Below are 19,273 nucleotides of genomic sequence, written 5' to 3' on the forward strand. Positions count from 1 at the left end.
GAATGGCCCGAAGGCAAGCCCGTGAGTGGCTCTTGGGGGACCACGTGATGTCATTAAACCAAGTTTTATGGTGTAGGGAGAGCTGACAAACCCACAATATATTTACATCATATATAATCTTAACTGTCCAGCCACGCAGCTGCTGGTGAGGTTTAATGCTAGGACAGAGGGCCTGGCAGTTAGAGGGGATTACGGCGCTGGGGATGATGGTGAGGGGTTACATCTTCGCAAATGAATCCCAGGCGAACGCTGTAAGTTAATTTTCTCTCTCTCTGACCCTTTCTCCCGTTTACCTAATCCCCCCGCCCCATGATAGAAGGCTGTTCCCACTCTTTAAGGGGAGGGGAAGAAGGCCTCCCCGGGCATTCCCAGGCTAGGGTGGAAGAAGAAGAGTAGAAGCCGCTGGGAGGTAGGAGGATGGGGGAGCTTGTCCCCTCTGACCAGCCCTCCCCTCCCTGCCCTTTATTCCCTCCAGCTGCAAGTCAACTGCGGTAAAGAGAGGCCTGGGTTCTTTAGAGCTTTGCCAGGTCTCCCTGACCCCCTCTCCCTCCTCAGTGGGGAAGAAAGACTGCGGCAGACACATGGGTGTTTGGTGTTTTGTAAGAGTGTGCAAACTCTAGGCGCAAGCGCAAAGTGCCTCTGGGGCACCCCCAGCCTAGGGAGGGGCCAGTTCAGCCCTTGGGCCAGTGACTCAGAGTCCAGGAAGCTGGAGAGGGAGGCCAGGAAGGAAGGCTTTGGGACTTCTGAGCCTCCAGGCTGCGACTGAAATGGCAGAAGCATCTTAAAGGTAGCTGGTTGAACCCAGAGAGTCCCAAAGCATTTTCTCTTTCCTAACCACCAGGGCTGGTGGGCAGCTGTCCCAGCGTCTGTAGTCTGGGGTCTTAGTCTGCCTGGGGCCAGGGTGGTTTCATGCCTCCCTCTAGCTGTTGGGGTCTTTCCTGGCATTCCCAAGCCCTTGCCTGAGGTAAAAGGCCCCGGAGGCCCAGAGGTTCCCACTGTGAGTGGAGTGTAAATGGGTGGGAGAGTGGAGGCAATGTCTTTACTACGCTGACCAGGAAAGCCCCCCAGCTCTAGGGAGAGAGTGGCCTGGGGGTGGTGGTGGAGCCATCAGGGCCCAACATGGGCATGGAGTTCTTCAGCCAGTCTCAGGCTCGGCCTCCCTAGGTTTCTAGGAAGGAGAAGCCCCGCGGCAGGCACGGGAGGCACGTGTCCTCCACACCTGTGAGGCACCCCCCCTCCCCATGCGCCACCCAGAGCTAAGCCAGGACAGCGACGACGTAGAAACTCAGGCTTCTTGAAGGGGTCGACCGAATGGACTGAATCTGGAGGGATTCCGAATCAGGGTGGAAGGCGGGCCCACGGAGGGTGACTGGTCCAGGCCAAGGGAAAGGGGAGGAGAGCGGCCGGGGCGAGCCAGGTCTGCGCCTTCCCAGAAGGGAGAAGGGAGGACTGCCCTGGGGCGCGAGGGGGTCTGGACGCCCGCTTTTGTGGAGAAATGCTTTTGGGGGTGGGGGGGGGGAGGACGCGGTTAGTGTGCCCCTGCCGCCCAAGGGGACTGAGGAAGAAGCAGGACTCAAGCAGAGACGGAGAGCCCAGGCCGACTCTGGGAGGGTCAAGGGGAACAGAGACCCAGAGACACGGGCGCCTGAGCCGATCTCCAAGCCCGGCTCTAGCGGGCTCTCGCCTGCGTGAGGAGCGCTGGCGCGGGATCCGCGCGGGGCCGGCGGCGGGGGAGGGGGGGACTCCCCGATGCCATCCCTCTGGGGACCCCTGTTCCGCACCAACACTGGGCCTCCCCACCGTCGTCCTCCCCACTCCTTTATTTCCCGGGGAAGCGTGAGGATCCTAGAAGATCTCCCCAGGAGCCCATTCCAAAAGTTAACTGTCAGGTTCTCCCTTTCTCATAATCAGCCCTCTCCACTCTCCCCTCCCCATCAGTCTGATTTGGGGGGTTCTGGAAACTTTCCATTCAAGCCTCAGGGAGATGGGAGTTTTCCTTGCTCTCTAACTTGACTCTTCCCCTCCCGCCGGCTCCCCATGGCTTTAGGGAGCGAATCTAATGGTCTTCAACCAAGAATTTAGCTAGGGCCAAAGTCCCACACCCAGGCAAACTCTGCCTTCCCGTACTCCTGGCCAAAGCGCAGTCCCGTGGAGAGGGGTGTGTGTTTCTGTTTTACAAATTTACACAGCGTCTCTTAGGGGTTCTATGACTTCCTCATCTCCTCTTCTGTTTCTTAGGCTCAAAAGTTCCATTTAAAGATCACCCCCTCTTCCTGCCTCAGTAATAATAGATCGTCCTTCCTCTCAAATAATCCGTCTGGGCCAGTTTTTTTACTGTTTTGTAGGACAAATACATAAATGGAAGAAAGAAAGTATAAATTGGGCCTGAGACTCTTGGTTTTCCACCCCGCCCCCCCCCGCACTCGATTTTGGGGTCTTCCTGGAGCAGGAGATGGGCGATCAATCAAGTGCCAAGGTGCCCCAGTCAACCCGGGAAGCTTTTAATTTTGTTCCTAGGTCTTTAACCCTGGAAAAGGTCAAACAACCAATCAGAAATGGGCTAAGCAGGGTCACATGGCCCCCACCAACCAATCAGCCAAAAAGTACTTGGGTCTCTGTCTCGCCCTTCCCCTCAATTCCTCTTCCTCCATCCCTTCCTTATCATCCCCCTTAGCTCCTGGGTCCGCCCTATCTCAGATACACGAATGGGAAAAGCGATGCTGAGAATATTCTAGCCCCTCCCTTTGTCCCTGAACTAGTTCTGGGGAGTCTTTGGCTTGCGTCCTCTGGCTCTAACAATGTGCCTCGAGGTCACTCTCAGTTGTACAGGGATCTGAAGTTGTGGGGGTGTCCTCTGGATCATTCCCATATTCACCGGTGAGATCCTACCCAATTCACTGGGCTTTATAGATGTGGACTCTAGATCAGGGTGTACAGTAGGTGTGGATATGAACTTCAGACCCGAATTCAAATTCTGACGGTCATTATTCCCTGAACACCTACCTTGTACCAGTTTTCATTCTCTTCTGATCCTCCTGGGGGCCGGTGGGGGCGATTAGAAGAGACCTTTTTTGATTTATCTTTCTGGAAGTGCCCAGGAGCCATCAGCTTTATCAAATGACCTCTGATGTGGTGGGGGAAGGGAGCAGAAGTAGAGACTTTTTGAAAGTGGCGTTTGGTACCTTTAGTTTGTTGAATAACTTTGAGCCAGTTGAAAAAGGGATTTGGAAAAAAGAGTGAGCACAGAAAATCAGCACCTCCCCTGATATATTATAAACAGTTGATGAATTTAAGTCCCTTTCCTTTGCTGCATCATCATCATCATCATCATCATCATCATAAACAACTAAATGATGATCCTGTGTTCTGGCCAGTAGCTACCAAAGGACACAGACACTGAAGGTGTGGATTCCTGTGTTTGTGTTTATATGGGTCAAGTCAGAACAAGCAGTGGGTGAGAAACTATTTCTGAGCAAGAGCATCTGATGGCACAGAAGCCGTGCATGTGGGACAGAAGTGCTTGTGTTTCCTGAACACCTGGGATGGGCCCTGAGCCAATCCACCCGTGGGTCCGGACCCAGACATTTCTCCCTCCAGGACCCTCCGGTCTCTAGGGTTTCGTTCCATGGTTAATTTTATGGTTGAGTCCCCCTTCCCTCCCCTTCTCCTCTTGATCTTCTACCTCCTTGAGATGACGGAGGGGCGGGAGCTCTGATGGCCTATGCCACCCAGACCTCTAAATTCTCTTTGGGGACATCAAGTGTGCAGGGGTGGAAGGAATAAGCCAGTATGAGCTGGGCTTTGTCAGCACCCCTCTGCTCGTTAATCTTCTGAGTGGGCCTGATTTGGGGACAATGCCACAGCACAGATGGGAAAGATTGGGATGAGAAGTCAGAGGAAGGGCAGGGAGCCCCCTGCCCTCAGAAGCCAGGGAGCCCCCACTTCCCAAATCAACTTCAACCACACTGCACCACTGACCTCTTTCATGAGTTAGAATTAAAGCACGCACATTTATTTTTCCCTGGTAGATGGTGTGGTAGTCTTTGAGACCAACCTTCACCTCCAGTGTGGATTTCTCACACTGGAGTTTCCAAATCTCATGAAGTGTGGAAAAAGAAAGATGGGAGCTTGCTTCTGTCCAAACAGACACTGGGAGGAGAGATTGTATTGCTTCAATCCCTCCTGATACCCATGTGAACTTTATCTGTCTCTTTGACTCTCCCTTTCTGTGTACAAATGATTTGGGCTGAGTTTTTGAGCTGAAACATCATGATCCTAGGCCTCAATTCTCTGTTTTCTTTTGCTGGGGATGCATGAATTATTCTGAGCCTCCTGCTCATGGGACTGGAGACCCTGGAACTCTTTGAGATGGAGAAGAGGGACAATCCAGATTTAAGACCCCCAAAGCTAAGGCTTTCTGGATTAGGGATTCAGTTTAAGGAAGTAAGTAGACCGCTGGAGGGCCAAGAAAATCACATTCCCTTTTTTTGGGTCCTTGTAACCCAGACTAGTGTGTCTGTATATAACCCTTGGCTGCTTTGATGGGACTCCAGGAACTCAAGGTGTCTAGACTGAGGAACTGGGGTGATAGAGATCTCTTTGTCTTTGAGTCCTACAGAACCCTGGGATCCATCTTCCTCTGCCATTCCTAAGGGTCACCGAGGGGCAAGAGGAAAACAGAGATACCCAGGAGGATTCACGGTGTGTGTGTGTGTGTGTGTGTGTGTGTGCGCGCGCGCGCGCGTGTGAGATGGGGGTGGGTGGGTGGGATGCAATCTGGGACTTGGGAAAGTTGGGCAAGGTAATCCAGGACCTTGTTCAGCCTCTGATGACTAGGCCTTAAGATCTACAATGAGAAGTTGAATAGGAGACTTATGCAGGAAGGCAGCTTTTTCTCTACACCTGACACACATACAGAGAAAGTTCTATGATCTGCAGCCCCACATGGCCTGGGCAGAATGTGTGGGCTCAGCTACCTGGTGTTCCGTCAGGACTGCAGGTGTCACAGCTCTCAGAGAGGTAGGGTAGGCTGGGTTCTGCCCTTGAAAGATCCCTGCATCTCCCAGCCCCTTCCCCCAGACCAGAACACCACACCAGAACACACATAAGTATATATATGTGCCCAAGTATGGTATGAAAGAGAAGCCCAGGCAGAGTACAGTAAACCAATTGACTTGAACCAGCTTCCCACTCATTGTCCTGCCCCATTCTTTCCATCAGTTCAGCCTGGAAACCATTTGTCCTCCCCGGCCCACCCCTGCCTCCTCAAGCCCTGTGTAACTGTTAAGTTTCCTCTCTTCTGCCTCCCTGGAAAACCAAGACCCTGGAGCAGCCCCCACAGATGGTGACAGCCAGGCTCTTGATGACCTTTAGTGTCCTGTTGGCCTGTTAGGTTGTGGGGGGTTGGAAGGCAATGTGGGACTATAAGACCAGAGCCCTTATCTGATCCAATCCTCCTTTTACTTGCTATTCTAGGCTCAAACTCAAACTCAGGGCTGCTTTTTTGCTCAGTGGGGGAATTTTTCATCCAGTAAATACTTCTTTAAAAAGTCAACTTTCTGGAAAATCCAGTGTGTGTGTGTGTGTGTGTGCGTGTGTGTGTGTGTGTTATGAATGAAGGGAGTAAGGGTCAGGTCCCTCATTTTAGATTGTGTCTCTCCCCCTCCTCTGGGTGGAGGATGGGGGCGTGGGCTGAGGTTTTATTGAGGGTGCTTTTCCTGTTGGGAGTAGGGACGGGGTCATAAAAGCCTAGAGGAGGCTGTTTTGATCTGGTGACTTCTCAGGAAGTAGCATCTGAGGTTTTGCTTTGTAAATCACTCTCCCCCAAGCTGGCTAGCTAGATTGGATTGCACTTCCCCAAGCCCACCTGGGGCCCCTCCTTACCTCCCTTTCCCCAGTAAACCAAAGGAGAAAAATCAAAGGAAGTCCAGAGCTTTCCAAATCCTATGCCTCCAATAAGAAACGGGCTCGTTGGTGATTTTTCCCACTCAAAGTTCCAGATTTAAAAACCGTGCAACCTTTCATTTTTCTTTTTGCCCACACCGACCTTGGTCCCCCCAACCTTTCAATTAAAAAAGAACTAACATAGAAGGCAAGCAGCTTCTGAGCCAGGTGGTTAATACTATGACTCCTGGGGACTCTACCATGACTTCTGGGTCAGCTATTCTCCTGTGACTCCTTTCCGGAGCCCCAAACCCTTTCTTGGGAAGATGAGACTTGAGGTGTATAGAGAGCTTTTGAGGAGAGGCATTGGGAGTGAGGCGTATAGAAGAACCCATCTAGCACCGAATGAATGGAGGAAACTCTCTACAGTCTGTGACCGGGTTTTATGTAATTAAGATGGGTGCAGGTGTGTGTGTGAAAGCCCACAGCCTTCTCACATCTCACATCTCGCCCGTAACGCTGTAACCGAGCTGTCTCCAAACAAAATGGCATTTTACCTGAATAGCTCCATTTTGTAATGTTAATGAGCCTTCCCCCAAAGACACCCCAACCTCCCATGGGTCCCTCCATCCCCAGCCTTGGGCTAGGGAGCTGAAAGGAAAGGAAGTAAAGAGCTCTCTACCTCCGTCTCAGTTAGGGATGCTTTCAGGCCCAGGGATCAGGGCTCTTATCCATCTCTGGAAAAATGCCCCCATATGCTGGAAATGAGGCCATAGATTATATGAATTCCTGGGCCTCGTAGCACTTGCACAGGCTCTGGTTTACCCTCATTTGTTTCTCAGAGAAGTCTGGGCTGGGACATATCAAGCCCACAAGCACTAGAGAATCTCCCTCATTCCTAGGACTCAATGCAAATACACATATCGTTGTAGAGAGCTGAGCAGCCCAATAGCTACCCACGTGCAAATGTATTTATAGATCGATCTATGTCTGTATAACAGGATATATGTTTTATATCACTCTCTACTCCACATTTAAATGCAGGTATATAGATCTTTAGATTTATAGATCCACAGTAAACATACCAGTCCTCTGTTGAATTCCTGCGTGTGCATTACCAATCTTTCTGTAGTGCTGGGATGTATACCCTGGGATGTATTGGTACAGCTGTCTCTAAACATCTAGATGAATATTTGGGGGTTTTATCTCCATTGGAAAGAACTATGTGTGTATAACTCAATCTCTATTTTGAAAATTTTATCTAGATTTATGCAAGGGCCTTAACCCATAAAATAGCTACATATCGAAGCAACATATTTGGAGATCTTTACAGTGTTTGCAGTTTTGCTGCAAACTTAAACATTTGAGCATATGTTTAGAGATGGTTCCATAATACATATATCTATATGTAGGGGCATAGATCTCCCTCTGGAAGGATTTAAACTTACTACATCTCTCTATCTCTGTGATCAATAGAGACATCAGGCAAGTGGGGATGGAGGAGTATCTTTTGGATGTTTTGCTTATTAAAGTGAGCGATTCTGTTGCTATCTCTAAGGCTATCTCCAAATCTAGTCCAACTGAGTCATCTGCCCCCTGGAAAACCCACTGTGGGGACAACAGCCTCTCTCTCCAGGCTGTCCCTGTGCCCTGAAGTCCCAGCCAGTCTCCCCATCCTGCAGTGTCTCTCAAGACAGCCACGAAGGAGAAGGGGAGAGAAGAAGGGGAGGATCCTTCAGCTCGGCTCCTCTTGGCTCTCAGGGTGGAGAGGCTGACAGGGGCATGAGAGTCCTCCCCAACCCCAATTGGGCCTTTGGATTTGGGGGAAAAGGGTGTTTAAGTCCTTGACGGTTTTTGTGGGGTGCCCAAATGGTGCCAGGGTCTCTGCCCGACCCCTAGGTGCCCCCTCCCCAGTTGTTCTTGGTGCCCAGGGCCCAATTAAGCGACCGTCGCGCTCCCTGCAGCCCGCGCTCTTATCGGCGGGGATTGATGCCTCCACGGCTCCTGTATATCATTTCCAAGATTTTTTCTGTCCAACTCCTCGGCTCCTTTGGCTTCCGCGGCTTTGACTAATGATTGCTACAGATGCCAACGTCTCCAGAATCCTAATAACCAGGCAGGCGGACTCTTATTTACCCGGCAACATTGCCGCGTGGGGGTGGGGGGTGAAGGGGGTTGCGGTGCTGGGGTTGGGGTGTTGTAGGTCGGAGGACAGGGAGAAGGTTGTGACCAACTCAAGTTTCCCTGAACTTCTTCCCCAGTGAGAAAGACATTCCCAAATCCCTCCTCTCCCTGAGGGGGTAAAATATAATCAGAAAATGCTGCTAATAGTAACTCGTGGCTTGCCTCATTGGAAGGGCTCAAAGAATGAACCGGACGTGGGAGAATAATCAGAGAAGTGTTTATTAGTTGTAAATAGATGAGAGAGTTAAGCGGAAAACCAGCGGTTTGGGGAGGAAAGAGAGTGTTTTCTTCCGGAGAGACGGGGAAAGAGGTCAGCCACGGTGGGCGCAGGGGCTCCTTTTCTTTATTCCATGGCTCCCCCTTCCTCTCCCCACCCCAAATCCACACTTCTCTTAAATGCAAGTTCCTTCCCTCTTTCCCGTCCTTCACCTCACCTTCAGTCACTCCGGCGCAGGGGCCGCTGCCCCGCGTGCTGCCGGACGCAGGTGCCCGCAGCCGGGCGCGCTGAGGCTGCCAGGGCGATGGGCCTCGGTCTGGGGCTGGGAGGCAAAAGCAGACTCCGCGGCCAACTGCGGGCTGGGGGCTGCCCGCCCTGCGCTCCCGCTGGCGCTCAGTGGCGGAAAGTTGTGGCCGAATTTGCTTGTCCCGGCGCTTCTGGCCCTCCCTCCGGCGCGGGGCGGATCTTTGGGGGAAGCTGCTGGAGCTCCCCGCCGAGCCTGGAGCCAGGCGTGGTGCTGCCTCGGGTCCCAATCCAGACCTTCTAACACACGCCACATTCGGGTGAAGAGAAAACACAAAAACGCGGAGCAGCCCAGCTCCGGGCCCAGGCATGGAGTGATAACTCACACATGGAACATTTTTCTATCAGAGGATAATGGAGCACAAAATAATTCAGGAAGGCGAATGGGCAGGGCTCGAGTAGCAGAGCCCGGCGGCGTGGGGCGCCTGCAGCCCGGGCCGCGCCGAGAACCGTGGGAGGACCATTTCGTTGGAGTGTAGGGCGAGGCAGCAGCCCGGACCGGACCCAGGCCACCCGAGGGGCAGTCTCTAAATTACAGCCCGTCAGGAGGACTCGGAAACACAAAAAGAGAGCCGAAAGATTTAAACAGTCGGAGGCAGAGGCGTCCCGACGCGACCAAAGCGAAAATCAATCACGTAATTAAACCGGGGAGAGGGCGAGGCCCGAGGCTGGGGGGTCCAGGGTTCGGAGGCGGCGGCCAAGGTGCGGGGCCGAGGCGGGCGAGCGGCCCGGGGATGGGGGCTCGCCCGCTGGGGCCAGAGCGCGGAGGGGCTGCGGGCAAGTTTAGAGCAGATCGCAACTGATTCCCGCTTGGCTGGGAAGAACAGGCTGCCTGTCCTCTCCCAGGCCCGATCCAGAAGCCACCGATGTCCCCTTCTTGGGCCGCCCATTTTTATGGAGCTGTGGTGCGGGGTTAAAGCCTGCTCCCCATGGTCCAGTGGTGCCAGGGATGTGTCTAGGGAAGTTTGTCGGGGAGCCCAGGGGGCACCAAGATGCTGCCTCTGGGTTTGAGGAGATGGAGGGAGGTGGCACCCCGGTTTCAGGCCCTTACATAGTGGCCTGGGCCTTGATTCCCCCAATCCAGGAGTCAAGGCAAGCCTCTGGAATGACTCCCCTCTCTGGGCCAAGGTTGGGAAAGGGAGTAGGAGGCAGGTGAGCTTTATTAAAGGAGAAACTTGGGGCTGAGCAAACTGGGCTCCTTTGGGCAGGGAAGGAGAAGGGACAGTTCCTGGAAGAAGAAAATGAGGCACACTGGGAGCTCTGTGTTGTGAGGGAATGATGCTCTTGTTTTTATAGAGGTTAATAATGGTAATGATCTTGCATGGCTGGGTCAGCCCAGAGAGACCAAGCTCTCCACAGTCCTTTCTCACAGAGGTTTTTCTGGACAAGTCAAGGGGGCCCCAACTTGGTTGTGGTTGGGGAGAATAAAATAAAGACCTTCCCTCCCCTCCCCTGCCCTTTCCTCTCTGACTCCTTGAGGACTCCAGAAAACAAGGGAATCTTATATAAAAAAAAATCTTCATCACCCCCCACCCCCATTATTTTCCTCTGTTCTTTCCAATTCACTAAAATGCACTGTCTTTGGGTGGTGGGCTTTCCTGGAGTGCCCTTCTCATGAAACAAGCAGTTACAGATCCAAGTCCCCAGGAATTCTCTCTCTGACCCTGGAGGAGAGAGACCCAGGATTCTCTTGCTTGTTCCATGGAATTCTCCCTCTATCCTTAGCCTTTCCCAGTCTCTGCCTTCCTTGGCCCTGGGTGCCTGATCCCATGGGTCTCTGGCAGCTCAGAGGCTAAGAACAGATTGGGCCATTTTGAGATGCCCTCATCAAGCCCCCAAAGGGTTCCTAGCCTCCTATCATTTCCTTAATTCTGGAAGCACCAGGCCAGGGAACCCACCATCAGCTACCCTAAAGCCAGCCTAATTCCTAGAACTTTCAAAACTGCATTTTGCCTCCTTTAAAAGTAACTCCTTTCCCCCCTCTAACAGGAAAGTTTAGGTTACAAATCTCCAGCAGCGCAAGCTTCCTGCAGCCGCAAGTCAGAATTTTCAGCAGTAACAACAAAAATATTAATAATAAAAAGAATTAAAACTTGCATCAAAGGCAGAAAGGGACACCCCAGCTCAAGTTTTAAAGGGGATATAATCCAGCAGCCTTGGATGAGAGTGGGGGTCAGTGAGGCCAGGATGAGCAAGGAAGGGGGTGGGGAACCCAACCTCTAACTAACAATTTCTCCAGCATAAAAATGAAACATCAAATTCGTTAGCCCAGGGCCTTCATTTTTCCCCTTCCACATTATAACTAGTTATTGAACTCGCTGGAAGATCTAAAGGCCATTTGCGAAGAGACAAATTTCAATGGAGTTTCCCCATCAATAACCCCATGGCAGTGACCTATTGGAACAAGTCAAACACCCGAGGTGAAATGCAGGTCACTCTGTCTAACCAATATTAAAATGCGGCCACTTTTTAAAAAGCCACTTTAAACGAGATTTGAGGAAAATTGAATTCCAAGGAAGGCAAGGCAAGGAGGGGGAAATCCACTAGAGGACCTTGCCTATGGTCTCTGAACAAACAAGAGAAATCCATCTTTAATATTTTAAAGGGGGGCAAATTAACATTCCATGATTGCTTTTTTTTTTTTTTTTTTTGAGACTATAAGCGATTCCAGAAGGAAAAAAAAGGTTTAGTATTTTCTGGTGACACGTCCGGGTTATTAAAATCATTTTAGACCAATTCATTACTTTTACTGACAAGAGATTTAAGAAAAAATCAATTAAGCATTTGCATATTCTTTTGCATACATTACCTCTGCCTGCTGGCATTAGAAAGGGACAAAAACACACATATATGCATACACACACGGCAAAAAATGAGATAAGAGTCTTGCTGTAGTTTGGGGTTTTCAAGTTGCTTGGAGAAAAAATAAAAATGAAGTGAATTACTTGATTGCATACCATCTAAAAGTCAACTTATTTGAGGAGGAGGAAAGAGAGGTGTTGCGATTTTTAATCTCTAAAACAACAATAACAGAACCACATCATACACACACACAAAATCCTGCACTTCTGAGAGTGGGAAAAGCAATGACCCTCATTTTCCTTCTCTTTGCCCTCCAAATCCTGAGTTGGTTCTCCCATTTCTTTTTCTCCCTAGGAAAATCCAGGGAGTCTGAGAGGTGAGATTTTAATGCAGCACAGAATGTGTGGAGCCGCTGGGGTCCCTCAGCCGGCAGCTTGTTACTGGGGAGGGGAGGAATATGGGTTATCCAACGGTCAGTATGGTAATCCGGGCACAATAAGGCCTCGCACACAATGGACACATATTTTTCTTCAGCGGTGTCAGAAGGGAAGCGCTTTGTACTGAAACATGTTTCCGAAAGAGAAACCAGATCGAGATTTAGAAAGGAGTGGCATTCAGAGAGCGCTTGGAAGCTGGCAAAGTGTGGTCAGAAAAAATAAAAAATAAAATTGGGGCAGAGAGAGGTGGAGGGTAGACCAGGGGTGGAGATCCTTGGACTGGCAAGACAGGAGCAGGAGAGCAAAGCACAAAAGGAGAGAGGACCAGATACGAGGATTCATCACAGGCAAGAGCTGCTTGAGTGCCCCCCCATTAAGCCAATGCTAAGTGCACGAGCTCTCCAGAGGGATTTTATTTCTGTGCTTGTAATAATATCCAGGTGAAAATGTTTGCATGTATGTGTGTGGTAGAGTGTGGCCGGCTTGCTATTTTCCCCTTGTGAGAGGCGACTTCCTTGCTATTAAGGTATACGCACCCAAAAAGAGTTTTTTGGCAAATGATGTGGATGAATGTGGGATCTCCCAGATTTCATTTTCTGGAGGTGCATGTTGAATTAGCTGTGCAAACCTGGGATGAGAACCCCACATATTTATGGCTGCATAAGGAGGCATTTAATGTATTAATAAGTATTAACAGTATGTATGTATATATATTTGTTAGCTGTGATAACCAAAGACAGACTTGACATTCAGCTGGAGGCAACTGAACTCTCTGTATCTACTTATACATATTGGCCCAAAGTGGGTTTCCTGCTCCGGCTCCCTTGACCCACCTGCAGGAGCTCAGAATCCTGGGGAGTGGGGGCGTAGGATGGACGACGCCTTGGGAAGAACTCCCTAACAAGCCCAAGAAGGTGAAGAGATGGAAGAAAAGAGGGTTGTTGTGGGGCGGGGGGTGGGCAGGACTGGTAGAAGGTGAGTGTGAGGGCTGGGAGCACAGGAGCCAGGCCAATACCTCACCTTTCCAAGGTGAGGAAGAGAATATTCTGGGCCAGGATTGGGTGGGGCAGCCTGATCCCGGGGCTGGCTTGAAGGGAGGTTGGGGGTGGGGCTGGAAGGCTTTCTCCTCCTTCAGCAACCCTCCCCCCACCCTACCTGAGCTCTCTGGAGCTTTGGCCCTCCCTGGGGGGCAGTCTGGGGGCTCTGGTTCAGACTCTTTATGTAGGGCAGCATTCAACATTGGTTTCCGTTTGCCCTCTTCCAGCAACTTATAATTAACCCACCTCTACCACCAATAACTACAACAAATAAAATCCTCCCGGGTTCCAAACCACTATCAACCAAGCAGCAGCCTTCCCCCCTCTCCACAGTTTCACATTCCTCTTCCGACCCAACTGGCCAGTCCTCACATGCAGACGATCCCAGACAGGAGTGGGCAGGGACCCACTGGGAAATGTGGGACTCTCTTCTGAGAGATGGTGGCCCTCCAGGGAATTCCTGTTCCCTCACCCGCCTGGTGGTAGGGGGACAGGGCACTGTCCTCCTGGGGGGAGGGTATCCAGGGGCCCCCAAGCACTGGCTCCCAGTGAGCCTGGGATGAGGAGAGACTCGGCACTGGAGGGTAGAGAGTGGCCAGCGGGCCCAGGCGGTTCTCATGCCTGCCCTCAGGGTGAGCCCTCATTTGAACGTGGGGACCCCCTCTCCCGCATCCCTAAGGTGGTGAAAGACAGGTGGGGAATCTCCCGCCTTCAGTCTCCCTCTCACAAGGGCTCTATTTTTTTTTTCCCTTTCCCCTCCTCATTCCCTTAATTGCAGATGTTCTAATTAAACCCTCAAATAGTTGTTATGCCGTTTTAAAAGGTACTTATTCAAGTGTCAACCAGGCTGGGCTGGGAGGAGGCAGCGTAGGGTGGCGAATTAAAGGTAGATTGACTAATCACGGCGGCGATCATAATAATAAAATCAGAGGGAAAAAAAATCACATTACGACTTTTCGTGGAAAGGAGGGAGCAGGCAGCCAGCGGCCGCCAGCCCTGCGCCGCCGCCGCCGACACAAAGAGTGCGGGCGATTCCGCGAGACTGATTTATGACGTTTTACAGCCCTATAAAAGCTGTAGCGACGAGGCAAGCGCTCCTACCACCGCTGGCAGATTTAGTCTAATAAATAAAACATAAACAGTTAACTTTATGTGTCACTTTTATTGTTATCAAGTAAAATATAGCCGAGCCCCGGCAAGCTATGATTTTAAACTATAATTGTTATCAAGTACAACAAGGGGACCCAGCTCCCTCCCTGGGCTCTCCCTTCTGCCACCCCCCAACTCTGAGTTATGGGATCAGCTAATTGGAATTAGTGGCACGACGTGGCCACCCCTGGCTGCGGAGGGGGGGGGGCGTCAGAAAAAGCAGCCCTTTCTTGCCCCCTCCCTTCTCCATGGCCCTGCCACCCTGCCATCAGGGTATTCCTGTGGGTGGGTGGCAGAGAGAGGGGAGTGGGTAGGAATGGACTGGAGACCCCCAAGTCCTGCCCAGCCTCCCCAGCTTGGTGAGTTCACCCCTCAGCTTTTGGAAAGCAGCCTGGAGCCGGCCCTTGGGAATGTGTGTTTACATGTAAACACATGTGTTACATGGATACAATCCCTGGCCGGAAGCAGGCTCTGCCCACACAGGCCTCCCACTTAGCTAGGTCTGCGCTCTGTGGGGATGAAGAAAGAAGAGCTCCCAGGGCCTTGGCTGGGCACCATCGCAGGGCACTGACCCCTGGCAGATCCCTCTCCTCCTTGCCGCAGGTCCTTAGGAACCAGCCTTGGAGGTAGTTGTCAGAAAGCAGCAGGCCCAACGGAATGAGAGTGGAAACAGCAGTGAGCAGAAGAGATCCTCCGCTCTGGGGCCCGGGCAGGGAGGGTCAGTGGGTACTAGGGGAGGAGGGCAAGGCTTCTGAACTCTGCTTTTGCCAACCACTTCCTGTCTCTCTTTAGCGGGGGTTCAACCCCCAGACCTCCAGAAATGACGTCAGAATCCTTTGCATCCCGCTGCCTCTACCTGCCCTGTCCGGCTGGGACCCTGCCTCGCCGGCCCCATGGCCAGAGGGTTGGGTGAGTGTGTATGGGGAAGAGGGCTGGACTCTGGTATCCTTGGATGGGGGGCACCCCAGGCTCTCCAGCCTCCTGGGCTCAGCCTGGGCCCCTCCCCATCCAACCTCCACTCCAGTCCTCATTCAACTTCCTCTTCCTGCAAAAGAGGGGCGCTGCCCGGTGACCTACACAGACTGAGACAGGATCGGGATCGCCATGAATGGAGACCTCTGGAAAAGCTCTGGAGCCGAGGCCCAGGGGGCCCACCGGAGGCCCACGGGGAGACCCTGGGAGGGGGCTGAACCACAGCCTCCCCACAGCCCCCCAAAGCCCAGGTTTTGGAAGGGAGCTGGGGGCTTCCCATCTCCTTTTGTAGGGGAGGGCTGTCAGTCGGCGGAGTGCGTACTGGGGGCACCTCAGCCCCCGCCGGCTAGCCCCACATCACCACCACCACCACCCCCCCCCAGCACCACCACCACCACCACCACCACACACACAAAAAAATTGGATACATTTTGAATAAAGCGATTCGGTTCCTTATCCGGGGACTGGGTTGCTCCGTGTGATTGGCCGGCGGAGTCACATGGTGAAAGTAACTTTACAGGGTCGCTAGCTAGTAGGAGGGCTTTATGGAGCAGAAAAACGACAAAGCGAGAAAAATTATTTTCCACTCCAGAAATTAATGATCATGAGCTCGTATTTGATGGACTCTAACTACATCGATCCGAAATTTCCTCCATGCGAAGAATATTCGCAAAATAGCTACATCCCTGAACACAGTCCGGAATATTACGGCCGGACCAGGGAATCGGGATTCCAGCATCACCACCAGGAGCTGTACCCACCACCGCCTCCGCGCCCTAGCTACCCCGAGCGCCAGTATAGCTGCACCAGTCTCCAGGGGCCGGGCAATTCGCGAGGCCACGGGCCGGCCCAGGCGGGCCACCACCACCCTGAGAAATCACAGCCGCTCTGCGAGCCGGCGCCTCTCTCAGGCGCCTCCGCCTCCCCGTCCCCAGCCCCGCCAGCCTGCAGCCAGCCAGCCCCTGACCATCCCTCCAGCGCCGCCAGCAAGCAACCCATAGTCTACCCATGGATGAAAAAAATCCACGTTAGCACGGGTAGGCAACTTTGCTTTTTGCTCTCCCCCTCCCTCCTCTCTTCCCCAGCGCTCCCCACCCTCCCTGGCCCCCTCCGGCCCCCGTCCTCCTTTCTCTCCTTCCCCCTCTCTCTCCAGGAGCGACTCTGGGTTAGCACAATTGAACTGGATTTACGAGCGAGAATGGGTAATTACATCCCCCATAAATTTTATGGCTTAGCTACTCTGGGCAGTCCGAGCCATGTGCTACGATCTGTTATGTATGTGTGAAAACTATGCTCGCTTTCTAAGGGCGCATAAATAATTCAGTGTCGTTACAATGAGGATTCCCCTCTTATTACACTACAAAGTCTCCAGCTTCCTTCAACTTCTTTATAACCCATTTAGCTTGATGACTTTATTTCCACCACCCCTCCTCCTGTTCCACAGAGCTGAGGATGGGGTGGGGGGGAGCCTGCTGCCTCTGAACCCCACTATTTGCTTTTCCCCCTCCTCCTCCCCCCAGTGAACCCCAATTATAACGGAGGGGAACCCAAGCGCTCGAGGACAGCCTACACCCGGCAGCAAGTCCTGGAATTAGAGAAAGAGTTTCATTACAATCGCTACCTGACCCGAAGGAGAAGGATCGAGATCGCCCACTCGCTGTGCCTCTCTGAGAGGCAGATCAAAATCTGGTTCCAAAACCGTCGCATGAAATGGAAGAAGGACCACCGACTCCCCAACACCAAAGTCAGGTCAGCGCCCCCGGCCGGCGCTGCGCCCAGCACCCTCTCGGCAGCCACCCCGGGCACTTCTGAAGACCACTCCCAGAGCGCCACGCCGCCAGAGCAACGGGCAGAGGACATTACCAGGTTATAAAACATAACTCACACCCTGCCCCCACCCCGTGCCCCCGTCCTCCCCTCACACACAAATTGACTCTTATTTATAGAATTTAATATATATATATTTTTTGGTTCTTTTCTCTCTTCCTCCCACCTTGTCCCTTGTCAATTCCAAACTGACAAAACAGATAAACAAGCCCTCTGCCCTTGTCTCCCTTCCACTGTTAAGGACCCTTTTAAGCATGTGATGTTGTCTTAGCATGGTACCTGCTGGGGTTTTTGTTGTTGTTGTTGTTGTTGTTTTTATTTTTTTAAGGTCATTTTGGGGGGTTATTTATTTTTTAAGAAAAAAGCTGCAAAAATTATATATTGTAAGGTGCGATGGTCTGGTTTGGGTGAATTTCAGGGGAAATGAGGAAAAGAAAAAAGGAAAGAGATTTTTAAGCCAATTCTCCTCCTTCTCCTCCTCCTCCTCCTCCCCCCCCCTTTCCTTAGGCCTTTTGCATTGAAAATGCACCAGGGGAGGTTAGTGAGGGGGAAGTCATTTTAAGGAGAACAAAGCTATGAAGTTCTTTTGTAGTATTGTTGGGGGGGCTGAGAGGAGAGGGGGGACGACAGCAGACAAAGCTAAATGCATCTGAAGAGCCTCTCAGAGCTGTTCAGTTTGAGGAGCCAAAAGAAAATAAAAATGAACTTTCAGTTCAGAGAGGCAGTCTATAGGTAGAACCCCCCCCCCCCACCATCGTGGTTATTGTGTTTTTGGACTGAATTTACTTGATTATTGTAAAACTTGCAATAAAGAATTTTAGTGTCGATGTGAAATGCCCCGTGATCAATAATAAACCAGTGGATGTGAATTAGTTTTACGTCAATGTCTGATGGTTTCTTTTTATCCCCCTCCTCCTTCTGGCCTGGTAACATCCCACCTTCTCTATAGTTGCCTGAGTTTACTCTAAGCAAACACACAAATCTTAACTCTCAACTCAGTTTTCCAATGTCCTTAGACGAACCAGCAAGGGGGTTGGGGCAGGGGATCCTCAAAAGAGGGGATATGGAAGATTAGTGCTGCTTTCTCCCGTCCCTTCCCTGAGTCTGCAGAGAGGGACATAGAGTATGGAGCTGGGTCTCAGTTTCTTGTAGTTAGGCACAGTGTCTTCTTTTTGTTCATTCCTCTCTCCCCTCCTCTCTTTTCTCTCTGCTGAGTAGGCCTGCCTGATTTGCAGACAAGAAGGCAAGTTTAAGGAGTGGCGGGGGGAGACAAGAGTTTTCATCTTTTAGGACTCTTCTGGGATGAGGGATGAAGGAAGATGCCCCCTCAATGTGCCTGTGCTTCTTAAAAGAAGGAAGATTTTTGAGCTGGTGATTCTGGAGCAGCAAAGTGACCTGTCAGGGTGGCTTCTCTGTTTGTTTAGACTTGGAAAGAAGGGTGAAGTGGAGGCCAGAGGCCCAGGAGGCCCCCTTGCATGGGTAGGCCTCAAAGCCTGATGCCTAGAGATAATGAAGAACTTTTATTTTTTCCCCTAACTTTTATCATGGACCTGCCAGGTGTTGAGAAAAGACACAGGGAGAGGCAGGGACCAACCCTCTTCCTATAAGCTCCCAGGTCCTGCCTGGCAGGGCTTGGGGACAGCTGGAGCAAGGCTCTCAGGCTGTTTTTAAAAAAAAAAAAAAAAAAATTCAATTGTTTCCTTAGGGATAAAAAAAGGGGGGGCGGGAGAAACAACAACAACAAAAACTGGCCTGGATTACCTGAATAATTAATTTAAGCCAAAGGCTCCCAAATAATCCTGATCCTGAAGACCAGGCCCTAAGCAGGGCCTGCTCAAATCTTTTCTTGTTTGTTGGGAGGAGGTGGGGGTGGGTACTTGGTGGGCTCCTCAGACAATTTATCCAAATTTCAGAATAGAGGGCTACCAGAAGTAGAATAAAGAGGGCGAAGAGATCTGGGATTTCTAGAGGAGCCAGGGATACCCCTCTGCCCTCTCCCCAAATTCTGGAGTGAAAGGTAACAATGGGGCCAGTTGTGAAAATCTGTTGTTCAGCCATACTTTGGATTTATTTCCTCTTGAACCACTTGCTGGGTGGTACTTGGAGTGGCGTGCACATGGGTGCGTGCGTGCGTGTGTGTGTGTGTGTGTGTGTGTGTGTTTTGGGGGGAATCACTTGGTCCTGTAGGTCTACTTTCTCCCCCCAACGGTGCCCTGGAGATAGCAAAACATGCTGCCTACAGTGTGAGGAAGAAGGGCCAACAATTATCTGGAGTTATTTTATGTAATCAAGTGAATTAGGGTCCAAATCGGACTGTAGCTCCTAGCATCTTGAGGCAATTGACTTTGGGGCAGGAAAAGGGGGTCCAACCATGCTTGGGAAAAGGGAAGGAAGGTCTGAGGGGTGGACTTGGGTGTCTTTTTAACCCTGTAAGGAAGTTTAGATGGAAAAAGGGGGGGGGG

At 51.5% G+C, this 19,273-nt stretch overlaps 1 protein-coding gene across 1 annotated transcript; it reads left to right on the forward strand.

The window, feature by feature from the left end:
• Positions 1-15,582: 15,582 nt before the first annotated feature.
• Positions 15,583-16,857, forward strand: HOXC4 (homeobox C4). The gene is made up of 2 exons (XM_028125679.1): positions 15,583-16,021; positions 16,505-16,857. The coding sequence occupies exons 1-2, from the start codon at positions 15,583-15,585 to the stop codon at positions 16,855-16,857; spliced, it is 792 nt and encodes a 263-aa protein (XP_027981480.1).
• The last annotated feature ends 2,416 nt before the right edge of the window (positions 16,858-19,273 follow it).

The sequence above is a fragment of the Eumetopias jubatus genome, unplaced genomic scaffold, assembly GCF_037043125.1.
Source record: "Eumetopias jubatus isolate StellerSeaLion01/CBP00866 unplaced genomic scaffold, mEumJub1_p1.0 scaffold_8, whole genome shotgun sequence".
NCBI classification, from domain to species: Eukaryota; Metazoa; Chordata; class Mammalia; order Carnivora; family Otariidae; genus Eumetopias; species Eumetopias jubatus.

Bases quoted from the DNA above. Each gene is read 5' to 3' on its own strand.
- HOXC4 (XM_028125679.1), top strand. From the start codon at position 15,583: ATGATCATGAGCTCGTATTTGATGGACTCTAACTACATCGATCCGAAA. The intron at 16,022-16,504 runs GTAGGCAACTTT...TCCTCCCCCCAG, and splicing joins AAAAATCCACGTTAGCACGG to TGAACCCCAATTATAACGGA.